This window comes from Dysidea avara, chromosome 4, assembly GCF_963678975.1.
Source record: "Dysidea avara chromosome 4, odDysAvar1.4, whole genome shotgun sequence".
In the NCBI taxonomy this organism is placed as follows: domain Eukaryota; kingdom Metazoa; phylum Porifera; class Demospongiae; order Dictyoceratida; family Dysideidae; genus Dysidea; species Dysidea avara.
The window spans coordinates 43,371,941-43,398,885 of NC_089275.1; the positions used below are offsets into that span (position 1 = coordinate 43,371,941).

General features: G+C 39.6%; 2 protein-coding genes across 2 annotated transcripts in view; both read right to left on the reverse strand.

Annotated features, from left to right (window-relative positions):
* The window catches only part of LOC136252266 (uncharacterized), a 90,122-nt gene extending 77,827 nt beyond the window's left edge, over nt 1-12,295 (reverse strand). Inside the window, exons 1-5 of the mRNA XM_066044678.1 lie at nt 11,361-12,295; nt 10,391-10,477; nt 10,274-10,339; nt 9,491-9,538; nt 6,966-6,998 (exon numbers count right to left, since the gene is read on the reverse strand). Of these exons, the coding sequence (XP_065900750.1) occupies nt 6,966-6,998; nt 9,491-9,538; nt 10,274-10,339; nt 10,391-10,477; nt 11,361-11,378 (252 nt within the window). The 5' untranslated portion in view covers nt 11,379-12,295. The remainder of the gene's footprint in view (nt 1-6,965; nt 6,999-9,490; nt 9,539-10,273; nt 10,340-10,390; nt 10,478-11,360) is intronic.
* Nucleotides 12,296-15,034: 2,739 nt separating this feature from the next.
* Nucleotides 15,035-23,706, reverse strand: LOC136252265 (uncharacterized). Its single transcript, XM_066044676.1, has 3 exons — nt 18,451-23,706; nt 16,222-16,294; nt 15,035-15,082 (listed from the first exon to the last, which is right to left on the reverse strand). The coding sequence occupies exon 1, from the start codon at nt 23,358-23,360 to the stop codon at nt 18,699-18,701; it is 4,662 nt and encodes a 1,553-aa protein (XP_065900748.1). The 5' UTR covers nt 23,361-23,706; the 3' UTR covers nt 15,035-15,082; nt 16,222-16,294; nt 18,451-18,698.
* Nucleotides 23,707-26,945: the final 3,239 nt, after the last annotated feature.

The following is a 26,945-nucleotide window of genomic DNA, read 5'->3' on the forward strand; positions in this document are numbered from 1 at the left end:
TCTAAGGAGCTACAGCTAGTGCTCCCTTGATTATCCGAACCTCTATTATCTGAACACATACATAGTTATCCGAACAGTAGAAATGATTATTAGAGTATTTTGTCTAAGATGTATGTTCTATTAGAGTATTTGAACAGGCTCTGTGTATAAATGAATGGGCTTTGAATATCCAAACTCTTTGATTATCTGAACATGTAACACTTTCACACCTCAGATCAAAGGAGCTGCCCAGGCTACATTTCGTATGTAGCCCAGCTAGCCAGGGTACATACAAAATGTAGCCAGGCTACATACGAAATGTAGCCAATCTACAACTGGGCTATGATTATATAGATGTTGATGCTGAAATCGATTGTGGAGATCGATCAACACTCTCGTGATTAGGATGCATGACTTGGATTTTGTTATGAAAACCACTCAGACAGAGAGTATTTTGTTATCCTTGCCATCCTACGAGTTGAAAAACGTTGAAAGCTAGTGCTATAGCGTATTCATCGATCATTTCCACATGTTTTCAAAAAAAGACACACCCCCATCATGAAGTTACCACTCTGCACAGAGTAACCACTCTACAAGCAAGCTTACCTTTCTAGGCCTTTAGTGAATTGCATAGTTTTTCCATAAACAATTCAATAGCACTGATTAAAACATGAAACTCATTTAATGGAAATTCTCCGTGATATCTCTAGGATATGTCCATTTATCATAACCGAACATAACCAGAACGTACTAGCTGCTGACTCATAATCGAAAATTTTAGGTATCCATATAAAATATATCCAGTGGCTGCACTCGTGTTGGCTTGGGTGATTGGTTTCCCTGTACAGGCTATCAGCCTAATAAGTGTTACATATTAGATGTAACACGGGGAATTCGGACTTTGCCTGATATGCATGCCGTCTGCCCAAGGGCCGCAGGCCCGAGGGCAGAGGGCATATATATCAGGCAAAGCCCTCATGCCCGTGTTACAACTATTACATGCACAATGCATTTGAGTGCTCCACTTACTGCTCTATTAGGGAGTATCGATCTATTTAAATGGAATTATGTACCATAATTTGAAATATCCACCTAATATGCTAGCATAGCACTCACATATTTGATGCAGGCCTACTGACTATCTATTACTGCAAAGCAATGTGAACTATTTTCCACCCATTGTAAAGTACAAATGAAGAACAGTACAAGAAGCACTTCCACAATCAATCCAGTCACTATACAGATATTACAACTGAACTCGCAACCTGACTATTAAAGGTCCACTGAAATGGAAAATTCACTTGCCATTTTATTGAATAAATAGGTTGTTTGTATCATGCAATGCATAAAAACACCTTTTTAATAATTCAATTATGTTGTTGTACTGAGATATTAAGCCACGTCTAGTTACATCACGTTGTGACGCAAGACAAAGAACCGGAAGTACTGTTATTACACATGGGAAAGGCAGATAAAAACTGAAAGTCTAATGTGCAGGTGGCAATACCAAGCTCTCCTTTTCAACTCTGTAGTGTTCTAAAATTACTTGAACGTTCTGCTGGAAAACAATAGTACAGTTGTCCTGTAGTTGCTTGGTAGTTGCCTGTAGCAGCTCGGCCTGTGTACTTCACACTATCAAAGCTCACGCTTCATTATGCTTCACTGAAGTAAAATTAGTTCGAATTGTTTACAAAGCTGGGTTAGCAGTACCATGAAACAAACAATGGTACCTATATTACACTTCCCTGAGTCGCTTCTCTGCCTGGTAGAGCCGAATGCCTTGCCAGTGGCGCCATCGCAATTGTTTCCTCTTGTTTCTCTATCTCCATCCGCTGTATTGGACCCTTCAGTGTATTCAAAACATCTAAGAAATAAACTCGAGACATGTTTCGACCACTCTGCTATTGATTTACAGTCCCTTTAACAGGCGTTCTCGAGCGTACTTCACCACAAGACCAGCGTAAATTCACTTACTAGCTTGTGACTGGTTGTAGTACAAGTTCTTACCATGTTTTGAGTAGTTACGTTAGATACGACGTGAAACTAAATTGAATCTAGCTGTACATGGATGCTTCTGTCGCTTCAATGGTACCTCACGCGTATTAAAGTTTCTTTGTCTGATGCATTATGACGTATTATAATTGACAAACCACAATACACTAATATGTGTTATATCTACTAAACAAAACAAAATCTAACTAAATCACATACACTAACCTATCCCACTAGTAGCAAGGATTGGTAATAGCCAAAGTGTATTTACCATTTCAGTGGACCTTTAATTATTGAAAAGTAAAAAGTGGCTATTCCACTTCATTTTCAACTTTGCTCCACCCATTATAGGATCAACAAACAAAGAAGTGCCTCTGCAATCGATCCCTGGCTATGGAAATTATGAACAATTCTTCATGCAGCACCAAACCCAGTACACCAATGGCAGATCCAGGATGGGGCATTTGGGGCAAATGCCCCCCCTCCTCAAGAAATTGCATACAAGATCAAGATACTCTAATAGAGCAGTCAATTACTCTAATAAAGCAGTCACAATGTTCATGAGGCAGTGTAGCTTACCTATGAAGCTATAAATAAGGATTTTATTTTACATAACATACATGATATAATATATTTGGTAAAGGATAATTAGCTATTATTTTTGTGACCTTTTTTTTTTTCTCTTCAACTTTTTTCAGCAAGGTGCCCCCCCTCTTTCCAAACTCTGGATCCGCCCCTGTACACATTACCAAGAATCAACACTTATATAGCATGTAGAAAGAAACAAGACACAAATTAAGGAGGACAAAGGTAAGTCAATGATGCATGCTGCAGGTGGTGAAGGGCCTGACTTGGATCGAAGCAATGTTGAACAGTAAAGAAATCAAGTCCATACTCTAAACCACAGTAGAGTTATACATGGAAAATTCTGTTATAAACAGAATTTTAAAATTTTTATTTGAACTTGTTGGAAAGGTCTGAAGGAATTTACTGTTTAGTGCTAAAACAAAAAATTATTCAGATATTTAACTCTTTCGTCAGCATAACATTATTTGATTTGTAAACACACTATTTGTATCTTTGCTAGCACCTTAGTAAGCTGTGATCAGATGGATGAAGCCAACCGAGAAGCTTGAGATTGTGAACAAAGTGGCATTTTATAATAGCTCTCCTGCTTTACCTTACTGCCTGACAAAGATTTCAGTGCTATTCAAGTCAGCACTACTACTATTATAGGGAAAGGTACAGCCTGTGAATACAGATCACTAGCACAAAGACGTTACCAATGCAATTGTAATGATAGTTAATCAAGTGTTTGCACAGCAACTTTTCAGGGCACTCATTGGTTGGATTTATCAGTTGGAAATGGTAATTTTCAAAGTCAATTAAACTATCATCATCACAGTTAGCTTATCGTCAGCTTTAGTCAGCTCACAGCTCTTTAGCAATTGGTTGACACATCATTTTCAGACTTTGCCATTAGTTTATTAACCATTAATGACCCAGTCTGGGAAAACCGGTCTTATCGCCTATTTAAAAGTATCGAGAAATGTCAATTTTAAGCATTTAGTGTGCTGTAGCCCGCCAATGGTTGAAGCTTTGTGTACCAATTTTTCACAAATTTTACACCAATTTCTTACCTTCCAGAGCATCCACTGTGCAAGTAGCCAACAGCTAAGTTTCCCACCATTCTAGATAGTTTTTAAACAGTGTATCAGACAAGCTCCAAAAGGGGAGGGAGGCAGGGGCCCAAAAGGAGGGCAAGAGGCTGTTTAAAAAATTGAAAAGGAAGGCGTAGGGATAAATTATGGGCCATTCAAGTCTCAAAACTGGCTAAAATGAAATGAAATTTACAGTACAGGTCTTTATTCAACACCACGGAACTGTACAGCCACATACAGCCATCCCCAGGTTTACCAGAGCTCCATTAAGGCCCCACACTACTCGTACAGATCACCACTAGGCTTGGGAAAAGCAACCAGTAAAGGCAGACCACTCAAGTCTAGCTATTGTGAAATTAAATAGTTTACTCATGTAAGCTTTGTGTTCTTGGTCAAAAATCGAATCTGCTGACATGGGCGATAAGACCGGTTTTCTCACATTTTATAGTTCATTGGACCTAGTGTGATCCAAAGAACCCACTTTAGCTCTTAACTGTGACTCTTGACAAGTACAGGTTGGCGTAATTCAATTTTTTTTCATTACTGTTCTTGCCATGGTTGATCTTCTGGTCAGTTTGCTTACCCTCAACAATTGTACAGAGGCTTAGTGTTAATCTGGTACAAATCTGATGATGAAACAGTAATAATTTGGTAGGTGATTCTCTTGTTGTGATATTCAGGGTACTACGTACAAAATGTAATCAAAAATTTTGCCAATTTAGTACTGAAGGAACTTGTGCCATTCTTGGCAGCTTTCATTGTATTCTCAAATGTTTGTACAAACCTCTCAACCTCATGGAGGGGTCTGACCTGATGTGTTTAATTCTATTCTCTAGAAATTATCACATTACTGCGCCATCCCTTCAATCTTTTTTGCCACCATGAATATAATATTATGGCTTCTTGCAAGTAATTTCATAGTGACAATTCCAATGTGTCCAGCATGGAGCATTTCCAATATTTCTTGCATGCAGTTTATAGTATTATGCTTTCAAAATAAAGATTATGCTCTAGAGTTGGCTGTTGTATTAGAGCATCAGAGTAAGTGACTGTTCTATTTGAGTATCTCAATCTTATTTCCGCAATGTGTGAATAATCAGCCAAGAAACAATAATAATAATAACATTGCACATTTTCTTGATATGAAATACAGTATTAAGGTGTAGTGTGTTCATGTTTTGCTGTATTTTTGGCATGCACATTGCACATTTAATTAAAAATCTTGAAAATCATCCTATTATGCTGGCATAATGCTTGGTGCTTTTGCTAGCCTATTATGCTCAGTATTATGCCGGCATGCCTCCTAACAACCATGCCATGACAAACACATGGAGCTGGTGTGCATGTTTGAATGGCCATGTTTCTTTCCGTGGAATGTGGCAATTTTATTCTTTGCTCAGCCTTTAGCTGAACTTTAGTCCATGTACATTTGCCCACACATGACTATGTCTTTGACCATGCGTGGCCGTGCCTTTATCCATGTAGAAAAAACAAATGATACTACCAACAAAATGCCATGTGTGTGTGTGTGAATGTGTACATGAGTGGAGTGCATTTTTGTTTGCAACTGTTCACAAGCTTCACACCCAGAAGGATTACTAAACCATTCACTTGTTTATCATCTTAATTCATTTGCAAACAAAAAAAAACTAGACTAGACTTTCCACAAAAGCTCTCCAGTCATCTGTTTTAGAATAGAAAGTGTTCTAGTTGAGATGCTGCCATTCTAGTTTGCCAGTGTATTGTTTAGCAGGTAATCTTAACAATCACAAGTTAAAATCAATGCAATGGCACAGCAAATATGTATACAGCAATAGCAAAATGTATTGGGTTCACACTGTTCTCCAGCTAGCCAATTCAAAAGAAATAAAGACCAAATCCTAAAAAGTGGTGCCAAAGGACTGGCTAAGTAAGTCCATGGTAGGTGCATTGTATGTACTGCAATATGACAAAAGGCACCTGTTGGACTGACGTGATGTCTAACAGCAAAACAATAATATAAAAGCCCCTAGCCTTAGCTGTTATCATGTTACACTTCTTTGAAGGCATTAGTAAATCAATCAGCATAAAATTCTAAACATTTTTGTAGGAAGTGTTTAGGGTAATATGTACTTAGGCTAACCAATACTAGTAACTACCAAGGTACTGTGAAGCTGGTTCCTGGTCAATAATTATTTTTCATGAAAAAGTACAAACTCCATGATCCTTACTATACAGTACAGACTATGTACAGTACAGTATGTTAATGATATATGTACAACTACCAGCTAACAGAATACATAGAATAGCTGAAATATATAATGATCCAACAAGCAACAGAATGTGGCTACATAATGGACATTATCCAAATTGATGTCTCAACATAAAAATGGTGGCGATAGTGTGGGGACTTTGTACAGAGGGTATTGAGAGAGATAGCGTTTCGCTATGAGACCATTCAGATATTCCAGCAGGGGCGAGGTGAGGTATACATACTTACTTACAAGACAAATGTGTATAGTTTGGTATCTATATCAAAACTTAGGTCTGGCTTCACGTGGTGGGATTATTTCACATCACCACATCATGTTAACTATCCTCTAGAACATTTTATGTGTGTTCTATTAGAAGTATGTACTTTATTAGAGCACTACAAATCAAACACATAGTATTGTGTCTTCAAAACTGTGATGCTGTGAAAAAATGGTGTGGCCTTCAAAAGCAAAAAATTATGAAATCAAAGGTGCAGCCAAGATATGACCACAACGGACGGCATTATTATGGTTATGCAACATCATTGCAGCCATTTCTTGGCTGCCAACTTTGATTTTACAAATCTTTCTCCACAGGAGGTTTGAAGGTCACACCCTTTTTCACAGTTTGACTCTTTTCACATGGATTTCATTACATACAGTATTTGCAACAAGCAATTTGGACTTAACATACACATATCCAAATTTAAATTTGTCACAGAAAATCACCCATATTGTTGCACATGAAATAATCAGAATTTCAATATTTAGGGTGATGCTGTTTAGTGCGGGGAAGCATTGAAACCGGGTCACTACTGTTGACCCAGATGACCAGATAACCCGGATAGCAATCCAGGTCAGACCCAGATTAATTTAAGTGAGGCGTGCACCAAATGCTACGTTTTGAGTGCTGACTGGCGCTTTAAGCATGAGGGTGTGCTGGTGCAGGGTCCAGTTTACATATCGATTGTAATTCAAGGAATTGAGAATTGATTAAAATCATTAACAAGTGAATTTGCACCAAGCAGCTTATTACTTAATCATTAAATACATGTGCCCATGTGGGTGATTTTCCAAAATTCCATCACATTTATAATCATACCTTGTGGTACACTGGAGCAACAGTTCCCTTATCCTACAATATAAATATACCATAGAATAACTTACAAGCTATGTAAATTTATTGATAAACATGTAGATACACAAATTTGTCTATCTGTAAATTAGATTATCACCACAGTAATTACTTAATTGTCTTTGTAAATACTAACACCACTCCTGCTCAAAATAAAGTGATCACTGCATCATAACTGACAAATTCTTGTTCATTTAGTATTCTTGGCATGTACGCATAGGTAAGCAGAGCATACAGGCAAGAGCCAACTATATTTGCTTATAATTATGTTTGTCACAGGTACACACTGTATTATAGGAACTGTCCCTCATGGTCCTTCAGGCACTATTGCAAGTACAGTACTCCCTTGATTATTTGAACTTCTATTATCCGAACACTTGGTTATCTGAACAGTAGAAATGACTACTCTATTAGAGTATTTTGTCTAAGATGTATGTCCTATTAGAGTATTTGAACAGGGCTCTGTATATTATAAATGAATGGACTTTGATTATCCAAACTTTTTGATTATCTGAACATGTCTTGGTCCTAAGGGGGTTGGATAATCAAGGAGGCAGGGAGCACTGTAATAGGATGCCAGTGGACGCTTTTTGATGGATAGTTGATAACAAACATTAGATCAAGATTCTGCAAAGGAACAATAACAATGCCAATGAAGAGTGTCATTCTTAACAGCAAATCTCAATAGTGTGATTGTTACACACTGTCAGTTTTTGCATCGTATCTTTATGCTGATCATTAGCTTGATTTCTTCCAAATCACAAACAGTTTGAGGTTCAATAGTTTACCTATCCACATACTAATTTTCAGTTTCTTGTTTTAAGATGTGTGTCCTTAGTCGTGGGAGGATAATCTGCCTGTTTCTTACAATAGCCACGAAACCACATAACATTTGATTTGTTAAAGTTCCTGCTATCTGAAATAAAACTAGAAACTAACTGCAAATTCATTAAAGGAACTGCTGCTGCAGGGATGGGTCCACAGCAGATCAGAGTAGTGTCATCAGCATGCTGAACCAATAATCCATTTGTAACTTGGAGTGGCACCTTGTTCATATATATGTGACCCAGTCTGACAAAACCGGGCTTATCGCCTATTTAAAAATATCGAGAAATGCCGGTTTTAAGTGTTTAGTGTGTAGTGTGTTGTAGCTCGCCAATGGTTGAAGCTATGTGTACCAAATTTTCACACATTTTTACACCAATTCCTTACCTTCCAGAGCATCCACTGTGCAAGTAGCCAACAACTAAGTTTCCTGCCATTTTAGAGTTTTTAAACCGAGGTTGACTGTATCAGGCGAGCTGCAAATTGGGTGGGAGGCGGGGGCCTGGAAGGCAGGCAAGATGGTGTTCAAAAATTGAAAAGGAAGGCCAAGGGATGAATTAGGCCAAGTTTTGAGCCATTGAGGTCTCAAAACTGGCTAAAATGAAAGGAAATTCACAGCAGAGGCAGTTATTCAACACCACAGAGCTGTACAGCCACATACAGTCATTCCCAGGTTGACCAGAGCTCCATTAAGGCCCCACACCACACGTACGGATTGCCACTGGGCTCGGGAAAAGCAGCCAGCAAAACCAGACCACTCAAGTCTAGCTGATTTTAAATGTGGAATTAGATAGTTTATTCATGTGGCTGTGTGTCCTGGGTGAAAAATCGAATCTGCTGACATGGGCGATAAGATCGGTTTTCTCAGACTGGGTCACATATTAGGAATAGCAGTGGTCCAAAGGGAACTTCCTTGTGGAATACCACCCAACATTGGTTGCCAATCAGAGAACTCTTAACACGATGAATCCTCCCACTCAAATAACTCTGAAACCACTTTAATACAGCAGAAGCAACATTTAGTCCCTGTATAGTAAGATGCATTGATCTAACGAGTCATAGGCTCTCCTCAGATCCAAGAATGCACCACATACTGATTGACCAGAGTCTAAGGAATTAACGATGTAACCAAGAGCAACTAATAAGATGTCTTCCGTAAACTTCCACGTCAGAAAGCACCCTGGTGAGGATGAATTTATTACCACTAAATAAGAATGCAACTGGGTGGACACAATTTTTTCAAACACCTTAGCAACCACAGGGACCACAGAGATGACCAGCCTATAGTTACTAGGGTCATCAGTACAATCTCCTTTATGCATTGGGATAATGTTGGATTGTTTCCATGCAGATGCAATAATACCATCTCTCAAAGATTCATTATACAAGGTGGGGGGGGGGGGGGGGGGGGGGGGCAATCACTTCAGCTATTTCTTAAGCTATGTAATAGGTTTGTGGTTACTATTACAAGTTCCAGGATTACAAAAGTCACTACAAATATGTAACTTGAAGCCATTGGTGATGTGGGACAGGAATTAATAACTTCAGAGTGTAGTAGAGCTAACAGTTAATGAAGAAACAAATGTAACAACATATATAGCTAGCACCATAGTGTGGTTCTATTGGTATGTCTATATATACATTTCTATTAGAAATATTATACATACTTTCATAGACATGGTTGCCAACATTCTTCTTGATAACACCACAAAAGCCTGAAAAAATACATACATATTAAATTGTGTGTGCATTCTATTATGCTTTTGTGCATAGCTATTCCCTATGCCAAAACCCATCAATTCTGCTGTTATCATTTTTTGTAATATATATGTACTTACACATGCTATCACAATTACCCAAAATATATACAGGTGTATGTCATGAATTCTTTTAACCCTTGTTTGTTTCTTAAAGCAGTTCTATCACAAGGAGATATTACATAGGATGTGTAAAAAAAGTATTTCCACTGTAGCCAATTGACTGTTTTATTAGAGTAGTTATCCTGACTACTTTATTAGAGTATTTCTCTTGAAACTCCAGAAACCCTTTGAGTATCCCCTAATAAGACCAGTAACATTACTGGTCGGTTAGGGCATCAATGATGTGTTCTATTAGAGTAGTTAAAAAGCTCTTTGTTAGAAAAACCGCGCATCCCAATTCACAAAATATTTTGATGAACACTGAAGGAAAAGCTGTTTGGATTATAATGGGGACATACCATACGTAGCACATCTAAAGAACTTGATACTTAATAAATTATGAATGTAGATATTGCAAATATATTGGAACAGATGTCATTTGTAAGTATGTGTATAAAAGTAAAGAGCATTACTGTATTTTAAATTGCGCACCTATATGTAGATGAATTGTGGACAATGTTAAAACTGTGATGTTTTAACACTAAAGTGGTCATACGTACATGTTAGATGAGTAAACATGTAGGTACATACTTCATTGATATTATGACTGGTCTCAGTACTTATCTCAATATACGTGGCCCTGTGTTGTTCTGCAAACTATGAATATAAAGTATGATTTAACATGCAATGCTACCACTTGACACTTACCATTTCAGCTTCTTTGACTGAAACTTTACGTGAACCTTCCAAATGACAGTTATTACCAACCACCACCAATTCGAAATCATCTGAATACTACACAAATACATTCACATGCAACCATGTAACACCGTGTTTACTCTTCAGATCAAATGTGACCGGATCTGGGCTTATAGCCTTTCATAGTCCTTAACTTGACTTGTGAACAAGCTACTGGCTTGACATTTGGTCACTGTATACCCATAACAAATCACTACTGCTTGATGCCGTATGATGGTGATTGGTTAAACACCTGAGGAATTACCATTGGTCAAACATGGATTCGGTGGAGCTTCAGAATGACTATAAGACCACTTCCGCAGATACACTCACAAATGATTTCTAGAAGATCTATACACTTGCATTATCAGATAACAGGCTCATATCAATGAACACAATAATGAATATCACATTATAGCAAAACACTTTGCAAGGCCTGGTAACCCTACTTTGTGACAAAGCACTCCAATCTTATGCAATGCAAAGAAACCCATGTATTCCGCTTATTTCTTACCTTATTAAACAGGTGGTTTCTATAGCTAGAACAGATTAATAGTTCAAACATTCAACTCTTCATTGGATTCCTTATTATTCATATGCCTGAACCACTATTTGGTTTTCTGTTTGTAGCTATGTCTTTTTTTTGTTTACTGGTGAATTTACCTTGATGTTAATTCCCACTTTAGTAATGGTGTGTTATTTGGACTGCTACAATTTTTCTGTGACCAGAACATCAATTAAGAAATCATTAATTTGATTTGCTACTTTTCATAAGCTTTGCACTGCTTTATAATGCTATAAGTAATGTTCAAGGCTGTGTATTGTTCAAAGCTGTGTTCGTTTCATCAGACTGCAAGTTTAGACAAGTGAGTGGAATGATTAGACAGATTTCACTGCATACAAAATATTCCACCAGTGATGTAGCCCTGATGGAGCTCACCTGGTAAATTTCATGCATCCATTGATCCAGTCCTTGAAATGATGCATAATTTGTGATGTCAAACACTAACACGATACCCTGGATAGAATATTATCAATAAATAATAATAGTAATTGTGACCAAACTTGGGAAAACCATTGATCTACACACAATAGTACTTTTGCAATAAAATGTATCAATTTATTTGCTCATCCAGCTGTCTAGTGCCATATTTCCCACACTGCTTAACTTATGAAGCTGAAACTTAGCGAGTTCATTCCTCTATCCCTAAAGAACCAATAAAATAAATTTTAGGAAATGTGTGGATATTGATGGTTTTTTAACACAATTAAAGATGCTTTAATTTTGTTCCCACTAGAACATCTTCATCTAGAAACGGTCTTAGGTCACAATCAACTTTATCAAGCTACCTTAGTGCTACATTAAACTTGCATCCTGTACATAACTTGAATTTGTAAACAATTGAATCTGATACCTACCAATTTTACAAACCAATTTCACAGATGTATCAAAAACAGCTTTCATTGCAGACAACAAAACTAAAAGGGATAATTATAAGTGACCAAATTTTACAAAACCGATCCAAATTGCACATCAAGCAAAATTAAACTAACACCTCCAGTGGATAGCTACACTATTGTACTAATAGTTTTTACCTTCACTACTACTCAAACTACTCGAGGCTGATTTCAACAGACGTCTTTTCTAGGTGGTGTGTAGAGCTCGAATGGTGGTTTCTGTCTTGTGAAGGACCTGGCTTGGCAAGAATCAGTGGTTTACTGGTGGACAGCCTCGTAATGTTGGCCAGATGTTTTTGTGTTGATTTTGCTACATATCAGTCACTAAGGAGCCAGCACAGCCCTGTAATCTCGTGTCTAGACTCAAATTGTGGTCTGCCTCCATTTTGAAGTCTATCCCTTTACCACCCTGCCACCACCCACCCTCCACCCCTTTGTGAGCACTCGTGATACTACTCCACTCATCCAACTGCTCAGATTTTCTATCTTATTTGGCGGGAAACTCTACGAGCTACTACAAGTACTGGAAGTAGTCTGAAAGGTAATAGATTGATGCAGCTTTTGCGCAAATTTCATACACATGCTTGCTATCCTTGACAAGTTAAGCTGATTTGAAAACCGTGCGTTTACGTATCTCGAAACTTCTAATGTGTGATTTGGATCATTTTTCCAAAATCCAGTCACATAATATGTTGGTGAAGCCATTCAAGTTTATATTGTGCATGCAAATTTGCAACAGCAGAAATTGTGCTAGCCAACCTAGTTGCAAAACATGACACAAGCATATGTGTAATATATGAGACCGGATTTGTGAAAAGGAGTCTTCCACACACATTCAATTTACCACCGTTGACAACTCATAACTTAAAATAGGAAAAGGCTATTGATTTGAAATTTGGTCAGTATTGCAAACCAATGTAACATAGCTTAGTGTATGGAGAAAGTTTCAGGTTAATATGTTTCTTGAATACTGAGCTATGGTCTTCTGAGTTCATAGAATTGGATGTGTGTGGAAGACCCCTTTTCACAAATCCGGTCACATATACAATCCTAGTAGTTGCCATCTTTATTCATTGAGGAAGAAACAGGCTAGACATGACCTTTCAAAGTTTTTTGATTGTGCATGTGATTACTTTGTAAAAGTCACACAACACATTACAACTCCTGAATACAATTGTACAGCATGTTAGTACTGTATATTAGGGATCACAGAAATTTGCGCTTTCTCATAAGACATTAACCAGGGGTAGTGCCACTGGTCCAGTTTATCAAGTTTCCACCTGACCACTCTTCTGTAAAGATCAAGATACTCTATTAGAGCAGTGCTCACAATACTTGCATGATGCCTTAGCAGTGTCAGTTAGGTAGTATCAAACCTAAAATTGTCTTAAAAGCAGCCAAAAAGGCTTCCAATATAAGTTGCTACGGAATTTTTTCTTCCTATTTTCTAATCACCAACTAACTAACTGCCTGTCTGATGCTTTTCAGACAAGTGTAATTAAATAACGGGAAAGGCTATAAGCTTGATTTTTTCTCTGTTAGACATTGTTTCAGCCCAACAGGCACTTGTACCTTTTAGCATAATAATTGCAGTATGCACAATGCATATATCACAGACATACCTTTGACTAGACTTGTGTTTCATTTCATTTTGCTAACAGTGCCAAGGTGTTAAATTGTGGTAGAGCATTATGGCTTATCTCTGCAGACTATCACATTTATAACAGAGGAATCATCCATATTTTCTGTAGTGACCAGACTGACTGCAGAGACAGAGATACTTCTCGTACTGTTCTTCATTTCTAATACTGTGTTAGTGTTCTGAAAGCAGAGCGTAACATTTATTTAATTTTCAGCGATTAATAGTTGGTGCGTGAGTTCAGACACAAAATAACTTTATTACACATCTAATGTCATTATTTTCTTTTAACACAGTATGCTAAGTAAACCAAAAAAAGTACAAGGAAAATCAGGAATTTAAAGCCAATCAGGGTTCATAGAAATAAAATGTAGTGAAGCAAAGTAGGTCACATACACCTGCAGATATAGTATAGTGTAGACATTTAATCCCTAATTATAAGTGTTTTAGTCATGGCCATAAATAGGAAATAAAGTAGTATATATCTGCAACCTCCCCTGTTTCATTGTAAACTTTTCACAGAGAGCAGTAGTACTGTATATTAGGGATCACGGAGGTTTACACTCTTTCTCACAAACAAGCATTGACCAGAAACCGGCTTCACAATTCATGGTACCTTGGCAGTATTACGTATTGGTTAGTCATAACCAAGCCCAAAAGTGCTTTCAGTGTGATCTGAAATGCTTCAAAAGGGAGTTCTCTTTAAACAACTATTCAGCGGAATTTCAACTAACTACCTGTCTGATGCCTTCAGAAAACATAACTCGATAACAAGTAAGGCTACATCTTGACTTTTTCACCGTTCAATGTTGTTTCAGTCCAACAGGTCCCTTAAGGCAAACCACAATACGTACAATGCATATGCTCAGACTTACACCCGTGTCCTCTTTTGTGTCCCATTTATCTTTGCTGACAGCACAAGGTGTCAAATCGTGGATGGTTTTTCCTATATTTAGACCTGGAATTGTCCCAGTTATCCATTGTGACTATATTGATGGCGGAGGTCTTTCTCATAGTGTTTTTCATTTGTAATGCTGTGTAATGGGCTGAACATAACTGAAAACAAAGCATAATGGCCACGTCGCTGTTTCAGTAATTGATGTTGGGCATGCGTTTAGACAAAAACAATAAGCTATGGGCCATTCTTCCTTCTAATGTGGTGGTATCTGAGGATTTCACCAGTCATAACAATGTTACAAAAAACAAGTACACGGATAATTTAAATTTTTAGGGATCAAAGTAATGAAACAAGGAAGGTCACCTACACCTGAAGATATAATAGTGAAGATTAATTTCCCTAATTCAGTTATGGTACAGACTAAAGTACGGATTAAAAGTCCACTAGTATATCTTCAGGTATAGGTTACCTCCCTTGTTTCACAACTTTTATTTCTCTGATCCCTAACTGAACTTTAATTAATATTTTTCCCTTGTACTATGATCCCTAATTGAATTAAAAATCTTAATTTTTTGCTCAAATAATGCTCATGATTATATACTACTGCACACATACACGTGTTCCACTGTGATATGACCTGATTACAGATGGGTCATGCCCTGCCTCCCTATAAAATAGCACAAAAGCACATCATAATAATAATTATTATCACTATAGCTATTCTGACAATACACTAACTTTAGTGAGGTACTATGCATATAGTGAGATTGTAATAATAATGTAGTAGCTATGTATACACACTATATGCAACCAGATCTGCAAAAAGAGGTCCTACATCTTTCCGGATTTCCAGACTAATGATTTTAACCTATCCCTAACCAATCATCTTAAAATTACACCACACAATGGTGGTATGTTAGGACTACAGTGTGACCAAATTGTAAGCTGGTGCCTTATTCACAAGTCATGTTATGGCCGGGTTGCTAGACATAAAAAGTTCCTGTTTCACTGGCTTTTGTTCTATTGAAATGGCAGTGGAATGTGGAACAGCGTTGGAATGGCATTGTGCCAGAGCACCATCAAAACCTTTACCGACTCAGTACTAATAATAAAGACTTGTTGCATCAACAAAAGTAGCATAAGAACAGCAGGAATCACTACCATGTTTATAGCCACACTTGTGAAACAGTTTATTAAAACAACAGATCACGCGAGAGCAGGTGTGACCACAGTAAATCTTCAGTCTGCATGGGAAGCGGAAAAGAGTGAGCAACAAATCAGTTTTCAAAAATAGAAGCTAGCTCATAGGTGCAATGTCTTCTTTTTTTATCTACTTGCCAGTGTTAACAATTCACAACACATTGTACTAATAATGTTCGTGTACTCTACCTACAGACTTCCCCTTTTGTTAGATAATTCCTTATAAAAATTATAGACTGCGGTCCATACAGAGGAAAGGCACAGCAAGCTATGTTACTCTTTTGTATATAACAGTTCAGTTTCAAGTGATACTGCCTGACCAGTACAATAAATATAGAATTGAATTGGAGTGGAGTCAAAACAGCAGTGAAATGACATTGAAATGGCATCAAAACATGATGGCAGTGGATGGTGGCAGAACGCCACTCAAATGGTGCCAGAATGTCATCAAAAGTGTAATGCAATGGAATGGAAACTTTTTATGCCTATTGTACATATAATTGTAAAAAAAAGCCATAAACCCTTTTTGAAGATTCGGTCACATATACTGTACATCTCAATACAAGCAACGAGCACAGTCAATAATGTAATAAACCATTGATTTACCGAATCTGTAGCTTTAATTTCTTCCGATCAACCCAGGTAGTTTTTATTCGACAACCTTGCCAGAGTTTAGCATCTAAAGTTGAACAGACACAAAATTTGTGCATTTACTGTTATACTGTATCAAGACACACGGTAGTGTGTCGTGCGGCCCAAGAAGCCGGCGCGCCACACCCGTGAGTATATTGACAGGAAGAACGAAAACGTCATTTTCACACCTTTGTATCTCGGTGATCACTTATCTGATTGGAACCAAATTTACTACACAGTTGCCCGCCAGCCAAGGGAGTCTACATTCCAAATTTGAAGGAAATCGCTCCGGCCATTTCCGAGATACGAGCTGCCAAAGTTTCATTTGTTTTTCTTCGTTTTTTTTTCTTCTTCGTCTTTTCGCACACTTGCAAAAATTGCTATAACAAGCAAACACGTACTCCAATCGCCTTGAAATTTGGCACACAGAAAGGGAGTCCAAAGGCGAATCCTAGCATCAAATTTGGTACAAATCCGATGAATGGTTCAGGAGTTATGACCAATTATTCGCGTAAAACAAGATCGATATGTTGTCACGCCTACAGGGTAAACCGCTTCATGGAATGAGTTGAAAATTGCTATGTAGATGGAGTAACCATCGTAGGAGTGCCTTTTGGTGGTTTGAAAAGAATCGAGATAAAGACCACGGAGATATGACACAAAACCCAACCTGTGTCACAATTACGCGATCGATTTTTATGAATAAAAAAGTATTAGTTTTCACGCCTACTAGGCAAACTGCTTAGAGCAATGAGCTGAAAATCGGTGTATAGCTGGAATAATCTTCATAGAAAGTCCTTGCAGTAGTACAGAAGAATCGGATTACAAACCACTGAGTTATGATTCGAAAGCCAACTCCATGTAGCAAATGCGAGATCGAGATACTCTAATAGAACAGTCACCCTAATAGAGCATTCGGCTAATTTATTTACTCCATTATAGAATTTTATTACATCACAAGTTATTCTGTAGGGAGTTCAGCTGCAAACAGTTAATCTTATAGACAGTTCAGCAAGAAGACAGTCAACATGTGGAGAGTTAAGCAAATATATCACTATAGAGATTCAGAACATTACAAGTCACACTGAAGAAAGTTCAGCTATAAACATGTCATGCACTGTGTAGAGAATTCAGCTACAATTAAGTCACTCTCTAGAGAATTCAGTTACACAGAATCCAGCTACACACAAGTCACTGTGGAGAGAGTTCAGCTACAAACAAATTACCCTTTAGAGTGATCAGCTACAAACAAAACACTTTGCAGGGTGTTCAGCTGCAACAAATCTACCTGTAGAGAGATCAGCTAGAAACAAATCACCCTGAAGAGAGTTCAGCTACAAAAAATCACCCTGTAGAGACATCAGCTAGAAACTAGACACAATGTAAGGAGTTCAGCTACAAGCAATCACCCTGTAGAGAGTTCAGCTAAAACAAATCAACCTGCAGAGAGATCAGCTACAAACAAATCACCTTATAGAGAGTTCAGCTACAAACAGACTACCTGTAGAGAGATCGGCTACAAACAAATCAACCTGCAGAGGGATCAGCTACACACAAATCAACTTGTAGAGAGATCAGCTACAAACAAATCACCCTGTGGAGAGATCAGCTAGAAACTACACACAATGTAAGGAGTTCAGCTACAAACAAATCACCCTGTAGAGAGATCAGCTACAAACTAGACACAAAGTAAGGAGTTCAGCTACAAGCAAATTACCCTGTAGAGAGTTCATCTACAAACAAATCAACCTGTAGAGCAATCAGCTAGAAACAAATCACCCTGAAGAGAGGTCAGCTACAAAAAATCACTCTGTAGAGATATCAGCTAGAAACAAATCACCCTGAAGAGAGGTCAGCTACAAAAAAAATCATCCTGAAGAGAGGTCAGTTACAAAAAATCACCTTGTAGAGAGATCAACTACAAACAAAACATTTTGCAGAGAGTTCAGCTACAAACAAATCAACCTTTAGAGCGATCAGCAACAAACAAATCAACCTGTAGAGAGATCATCTAGAAACAAATCAACCTGCAGAGTGATCAGCTACAAACAAATCAGCTTGTAGAGAGATCAGTTACACACAAATCAACCTGTACAGAGATAAGCTAAAAACAAATCAGAGTTCAGCTAAAACAAATCAATCTGCAGAGAGATTAGCTACATACAAATCACCTTATAGATAGTTCAGCTACAAACAAATTACCTTGTAGAGAGATCGGCTACAAACAAATCACCCTGCAGAGAGATCAGCTACACTGTGATAGGAACAACACCGAGCTAGCCAACAGTAGCAGTCTCCTCAACAGCTTCACCAGGGATACAGCAGCAATCATTCATTCAAATGAAATAAGAGAAGGCAAATATACTGTACAACACAGCTCTATTTATACAAAATTCTCAGAATGTTCTAGAATAGTCAAGATTGTTATATCATGATACAAATAACAATGTTCAGTCCCTATATGGCTGCTGGGCCTGTTGAATCTGGCCTGATCTCTCACACCCCTTCCCCCTTATCTTGATGGCAACCGGGATCCGTGAGAGGGCATCAGCATTAGCATTCTCTGTTCCTCTTCGATGGAGCACTTTAAACTTGTAGGATTGTAAAGCTATGCTCCACCGTGTCAATCGGCTGTTCAAATTTTGACACTTTGAGAGCCACTGCAGTGCCCGATGGTCCGTCTGGATTGTAAATTCTCTCCCCATCAAGTAGACAGAAAACTTCTCTATTCCCAGTTTGATGGCCAAACACTCCTTTTCAACGGCAGCATATTTCTGTTCCCTGGGCAATAGTTTCCTGCTGAAGTATGCAACTGGGTGGTCCATGCCCTCCTCATCAATCTGACTTAAAACTGCTCCCACCCCATCATCAGAAGCATCTACCTGTAAGGTAAAGGGAAGGGAGAAATTAACATTTCTTAACACAGGATAAGACAACAACCTCCCCTTCAACTCACAAAATGCCCTATTACAACCTTCTGACCAACTAATTCTCTCCGGCTCATACTTCCTGATTAATTCAGTCAATGGAGCAGCAATGGTTGCATAGTCAGGAATAAAACGGCGATAATAGCCAGCTAGCCCCAAAAACGATCTGACCTGCTTCTTTGTGGTTGGCAAAGGAAACTGCTCTATAGTTTGTAACTTAGTTGCCTCTGGCTTCACCACTCCATTGCCAACCACATGCCCCAGATATGTACATTCTGCCATAGCCAACTGACATTTAGAGGGCTTGGTTGTTAGCCCCACCTCTCCCAATCTGTTCAACATTACTCTTAGATGTGTAAGATGATCCTCCCAATTATAACTAAACACAATGAGATCATCCAGGTAGGCGCTAGCAAACTTGTCGATTCCCCGGATAACCTCGTCCATCATTCTTTGGAATGTGGCGGGTGCTCCACAGAGCCCAAATGGCATCATCTTAAATTGGTATAGCCCTTTAGTGGTGATGAATGCTGTTTTGTGACGGTCCTCCTCTGCCACAGGAACTTGCCAATACCCTTTTGCAAGATCCAATGTGGTGATATACTTAGCTTGGCCTAACTGATCTAAGATGTCTTCGACCCTTGGCATAGGGTATGCATCCAGCTGTGTTCCAGCATTCAGTCTCCTGTAATCTACGCACAGTCGAATGGTATCATCCTTCTTTTTGACGATCACCATTGGAGATGCCCATTCACTGACACATGGCTCAATCACACCCTCTTCCAACATCATCTCTAACTCTTTCTCAACTGCCTCTCTGTAAATGTGTGGCAGCCGATATGGCCGCTGTCGTACCGGTAGTCCTTCCACGGTTCTTATACGATGCTGACAAATGGAGGTTCTCCCACACTTCCCACTCATTACTGTCTTGAACTCAGTCAGTAGCTCCAATAACTGTCCCTTCTGCTGCTCAGTCAACTGACTACCTACAGAGGGAGACTTACCACTCTCCCCTCTCCATGAAGGTGTGTCTTCTTCTTCTTCAGAATCAACACTAGCCGCCCACAAGCATGTATCTTCTGCCTGGTGCCATTTCTTTAACATGTTCACATGAAATATGGCCTTCCTCCTCCTCTTGTCTGGCATGGACAACTCATAGTTTACTTCCCCTACCCTGCGTATCACACGATAGGGTCCCTGCCACTTAGCCAACAATTTGTTGCTTGAAGTTGGCAACAACACTAATACCTCCTCTCCAGGCTCTAGCACTCTCTCTCTAGTATTCTGATCATACCATAACTTCTGACACCTTTGTGCCTCTCTCACATTCTCACTTACCACCTCTGACATCTCTTCTAACCTCTCTCTCACTTGCAGGATGTGGGACAATACACTCTCGTCACTCTTCTTACTCGCCTCCCACTCTTCTCTCAGCACATCTAATGGACCCCTCACTTCTCTACCGTACAACAATTCAAATGGTGAGAACCCTGTGGTAGATTGAGGTACCTCACGGTACGCAAACAACACATATGGTAACAAACTATCCCAATTCTTACCCTCCTTACTTACTAACTTCCTCAACATTGATTTAAGGGTCTTGTTGAATCTTTCCACCAAGCCGTCCGTTTGTGGATGGTATGGTGAAGTACGGATTTGGGTGATATTCAACAAGTTGTACAACTCCTTTAACAACTGCGACATAAAGTTAGTACCCTGATCAGACAGGATCTCCCTGGGAATGCCAACTCTAGAGAACAATTGCATGAGGTGTTCTGCCACTGTCCCAGCATCAATGGAACGTAAAGGAATAGCCTCCGGGTACCTCGTTGCATAATCACATACAACTAAAATGTATTGATTACCTCTCCTGCTACGTGGTAATGGACCCACAATGTCCATGGCTATCCTCTCGAACAGTTCCTTCATCACTGGTAAGGGAACAAGTGGTACTCTGAGTTGACTCCCTCTAGCAGTTTTCTGACACTGTGGACATCTCCTGCAGTATTCTGCTACATCTCGGAATACTGTGGGCCAATAAAACCGCTGTGTAATTCTACAGATTGTCTTATCCCGGCCAAGGTGTCCTGCAATTGGAATAGAATGAGCTAACTTACAAACAATATGATGGTATGGTTTGGGTAAAAGCAACTGCTTCACCGTCTGCCCAGGTGGCTGCCTCTTTACCCATAAATGGTACCACAAGCCATCTTGCTCCACTACTTGGTCCGGTTTCAATTCCCTCAGATCCTGAATCATCAAATCAGCATCTTGAAGCTTCCGTAACTCCTCCTTTGAAATAGCTGGGTTAAGATCCCCAACACATGCCCTCTGAGCTCTGGCGTGCTCATAACGCATCTTCCTTCTCTCAGACCTAGGCTTTCTTGGGCCCTTGTCCTTCTCACCACCTACAAACATATCATCACTCAAATTAAACTCACTTGCCAGCACATCCCCATCAACAGGCAGATTTGACTCCTCTTCGAGCTCCTGTAAGGGCAATCCTACACTCATATTACCCTCTTCTACCTCTGCTCTGAACTCCTTGTTGCCTGGCTCCTCTGCTACCTCTCCGCTAACTGAAGTAGTCTCTACCAATTCTCCGCTATCCAACACTTCTCCACTATCGGATAAAACTACATCATGCTCCCCCCTATCTTGCCCAGGTTGACTCCTGCTCTGCCTGCCAGCTTGGCTCCGGGTCACCACCATAAGAGACTGGTCCTCACTCTTCAACCAGCTCACCAATTCTGGAACATCAGTACCTAACAATACTGAGTGTGGCAACTTGTCTGACACGGCTGCCTCCACTATAACCACTCTCCCCTGCCCACTAATCTCTACAGTAGCCACAGGGTACTCAACAGCATCTCCATGTGCACATTGCACCGTAACCGACTTCTCCAAATTCAACTTATCCTCTCTTACAAGTTCTCTCCTCACCAAAGTTCTAGAGCAACCAGTATCTAATACCATGTCATCAACATACTGACCTTCTACAAACCCCTTACAGCGAAATGACTGTCTTACTAGTGGCTTCTTCCCACGATGGTCTCTCAATCTCTTTGCACCACAGAAGAACGCATCACTGGGGCACTGCCTTGAAGTATGTCCACGTCCCCAACAATTGTAACATAGGAAAGGCTTCTCATCCTTCTTCAGCCTCTTCTCCACCTTCAGCACATCCTCACCCTTGGAAGTGGATGGGCTCACCTTCTTACCACTACTGCTACAGTCCTTAGCCATGTGTCCCAGCTGTCCACAAGAATAGCAACCCCTCTGACCAGGTGTTCCTTTCTTAACACCAGTCTTCTGAGCAGGTTCCCACAGCTCTACCTTCCTGGCTTGACGGTAGTCTTCTGCCAGTCTACCAGCCTCCTGTGTATTTCTAGGCTTCCTCTCCTTCACCCAGACCCTTACCTCCTCTGGTAGTACTTCCACAAACTGCTCCTTCACCATTACATCTACCACAGCCTCCCTGTCTCGACAGTCCCTTAGCCATTTCTCTGCCAGGTCCTTCACTCGAATTGCCAACTCCACCGGCGTATCGTTCTCCAAGGGCTTGATAGAACGGAAGCGTCGTCGGTAAGTCTCCTCATTAATATCGTAACGATGGAAAATGGCTGCCTTCACTCTGTCGTAGTCTCTAGCATTGGCGTCAGTCATCGCGGCGTAGGCCAGACGAGCTTTCCCCGTCAACTGAGGTGCCAGGATAGCAGCACGCTTATCTCTGTCCACCCCATGAGCCTCCACTGTTCTCTCGAAAGTTGTTAAGAAAGCCTCAATGTCGTCACTCTCCGTACGTTTTGTCAACTTCAGTGATTCTGGCCCTACTTCCACGCAACGCGGCCTTCTCTCTGCCGTTAGACCTTCAATAAGTCTCTCAAAACGTTCTTGCTGCTGTTCTAGGCATCCCTCGTACCGCCTCTTCTCTTCCTCTCGCTCTGCTCGTTGCTCTTCCTTCTCCTTCTCTCGCTCCTCCTTCCAGGCCTTCAATAGCTCAGTGACCTCGCTCATCTCTGGCTGATAGCGTTTCCCAGAACGGAGCATACACGGGTAGGTCTCCTCTGACGTCTGCACGGAGGACAATCCCACTCCTGTCACCAAATGTGATAGGAACAACACCGAGCTAGCCAACAGTAGCAGTCTCCTCAACAGCTTCACCAGGGATACAGCAGCAATCATTCATTCAAATGAAATAAGAGAAGGCAAATATACTGTACAACACAGCTCTATTTATACAAAATTCTCAGAATGTTCTAGAATAGTCAAGATTGTTATATCATGATACAAATAACAATGTTCAGTCCCTATATGGCTGCTGGGCCTGTTGAATCTGGCCTGATCTCTCACATACACACAAATCAACTTGTATAGAGATCAGCTACAAACAAATCACCCTGTAGAGAGATCAGCTAGAAACTACACACAATGTAAGGAGTTCAGCTACAAACAATCCACCATGTAGATAGATCAGCTACAAACTAGACACAAAGTAAGGAGTTCAGCTACAAGCAAGTTACCCTGTAGAGAGTTCATCTACAAGCAAATCAACCTGCAGAGCAATCAGCTAGAAACAAATCACCCTGAAGAGAGGTCAGCTACAAAAAATCACCCTGTAGAGAGATCAGCTAGAAACAAATCACCCTGAAGAGAGGTCAGCTACAAAAAAATCACCCTGTAGAGAGATCAGCTAGAAACAAATCACCCTGAAGAGAGGTCAGCTACATACAAAACACTTTGCAGAGAATTCAGCTACAAACAAATCAGCTTGTAGAGAGATCAGTTACACACAAATCAACCTGTAGAGAGATAAGCTAGAAACAAATCACCCTGTAGAGAGTTCAGCTACAAGCAAAACACCCTGTAGAGAGTTCAGCAACAAAGAAACCACCATGTAGAGAGTTCAGTTGCAAACAAATCACCTTATAGAGAGTTCAGCTACAAACAAATCACCCTGTAGAGAGATCAGCTAGAAACTACACACAATGTAAGGAGTTCAGCTACAAGCAAATCACCCTTTAGTGAGTTCAGCTACAAACAAATCAACCTGCAGTGAGATCACCTACAAAAAGCACCTTGTACAGAGTTCAGCTACAAGCAAATTACCCTGTAGAGAGATCGGCTACAAACAAATCAACCAGTAGAAAGATCAGCTACACACAAATCAACTTGTAGAGAGATCAGCTACAAACAAATCACCCTGTAGAGAGATCAGCTAGAAACTACACACAATGTAAGGAGTTCAGCTACAAGTAAATCACCCTGTAGAGAGTTCAGCTAAAACAAATCAACCTGCAGAGAGATCAGCTACAAATAAATCACTTTATAGACAGTTCAGCTACAAACAAATTACCTTGTAGAGAGATCGGCTGCAAATTAATCAACCTGCAGAGAGATCAGCTACACACAAATCAACTTGTAGAGAGATCAGCTACAAACAAATCACCCTGTAGAGAGATCAGCTAGAAACTAGATACAATGCAAGGAGTTCAGCTACAAGCAAAATCACCCTTTAGTGAGTTCAGCTACAAACAAATCAACCTGCAGTGAGATCACCCACAAAAACGCACTTGTACAGAGTTCAGTTACAAACAAATCACCCTGTAGAGAGATCAGGTAGAAGAATTCACCTTGTAGAGAGCTCAGCAACAAAGAAACCACCATGTACAGAGTTCAGCTGCAAACAAATCACCCAGTAGAAAGATCAGCTGGAAGAAGTTACCTTGTAGAGAGTTCAGATACAAAGAAACCATCATATAGAGAGTTCAGCTACAAAGAAATTACCCCGTACAGAGTTCAGCTAGAAGAAGTCACCTTGTAAAGAGTTCAGCTACAAAGAAACCATCATGTACAGAGTTCAGCTACAAAGAAACCACCTGTACAGAATTCAACTACAAACAAATCACCCTGTATAGAGATCAGCTAGAAGAAGTTACCTTGTAGGTAGTTCAGCTACAACAATTCACCCTGTAGAAAGATCAGCTATAGAAGAAGTCACCTTGTAAAGTGTTCAGTTACAAAGAAACCATCATGTAGAGAGTTCAGCTGCAAACAAATCACTCTGTAGAGAGTTCAGCTACAAAGAAACCGCCATGTAGAGAGTTCAGCCTCATACAAACTACCTTGTAGAGAATTCAACTACAACAAATCACCCTGTAGAGAAGAAGTTACCTTGTAGAGAGTTCAGCTACAAAGAAACCATCATGTAGGGAGTTCAGCTACAAAGAAACCACCATGTAGAGAGTTTAGCTGCAAACAAATCACCTGTAGAGAGTTCAGCTACAAAGAAACCATCATGTAGAAAGTTCAGCTGCAAACAAATCATCCTGCAGAGAGTTCAGCTACAAAAAAATCACCCTGTAGAGAGTTCAGCTAGACGAAGTCACCTTATAGAGAGTTCAGCTACAAAGAAACCATCATGTAGAGAGTTCGGCTACAAAGACACCACCATGTAGAGAGTTTAGCTGCAAACAAATCACCTGTAGAGAGTTCAGCTAGAAACAAAATACCCTGTAGAGAGACCAGCTAGAAGAGGTTACCTTGTAGAGAGTTCAGCTACAAAGAAACCATCCTGTATATAGTTCAGCTACATTTCAAGTCACCCAGTAGAGAGATCAGCTGCAAAAAAATATCCTGTGGGGAATAATGGGCATGTAATAAATATATGTATATAATTTGTATAATTACTAATAAAATCAAAAATAATTGAAGTACTAAAATTCTTCTTTAAGTTCTTTTCTTCTTCCTGTAGTAAAGAAAAAAACACATGGGTTAAAAAAGCCCCAAAGCCAGCCATAGGCCGGCTTTGCAGTATACAAATACAAAAAGAAGTGATATCTAATCAAAAACAGCCAAGCTGTAAAAAAAGGTGCGGCCCCCAAAAAGGCCATGGTGAAAAAAGATGTGAAATCCAAGGTGGCGGCCAAGAAATGGCTGTGATGGTAGGTTAATGGTTACATTTTAATAACGACAATTCAGGTGAATTTTGTGCCGCTTGGTCTTGGCACCAAATTCACTTGAATTGTTGTTATTAAAATGTAACCATTAACCTACCATCACAGCCATTTCTTGGCCGCCACCTTGGATTTCACATCTTTTTTCACCATGGCCTTTTTGGGGGCCGCACCTTTTTTTACAGCTTGGCTGTTTTTGATTAGATAAGTATTAACATGACACAAGAACAAAAATACTACCACAAGATTTGCGTTCAATGAATAGCATAAGCAATCAACTACCGACACCCTTATTACCATGGAATGTACCTTCTACTGAAAACATTTCTCAGGCAAAACTTTTGGCAGAGGTATTCCTCTAGATATCGTCCTTCTGTGCCATAAGTTTGATGTCAATGGCTACCTTCCTTGATCATGCAGTAATAGATGAAAAAGTGTGGAGTCGAAATAACCAGTTACCAGAACCATAACTCGTTTACCAGAATACACATACGTTTGCGTGTTTCAATTACCGGAACAATATCTAACCACCAACGAAAAGGTTATTCTTAAAGCCATCAAAATTTTTCCACACAATTGTGAGTACCTAACGGACATCCATGCAAAATTTTAGAACATCAGAATGCGTAATGCAGGAGTTACAATTTTTTTAGTAACAATGTATGCATAAATTGCTTGATAAGTGAACACACAATGGTCATTTAACAGTTCTACAGTAATAAATAGTGGAACAACAAGCCCCAACCAATTCTAGATCCTTCGCTTTGCACTGTTCTTAATCTCTTGGTTTCAGAAGGGATAGCATGGTGACATA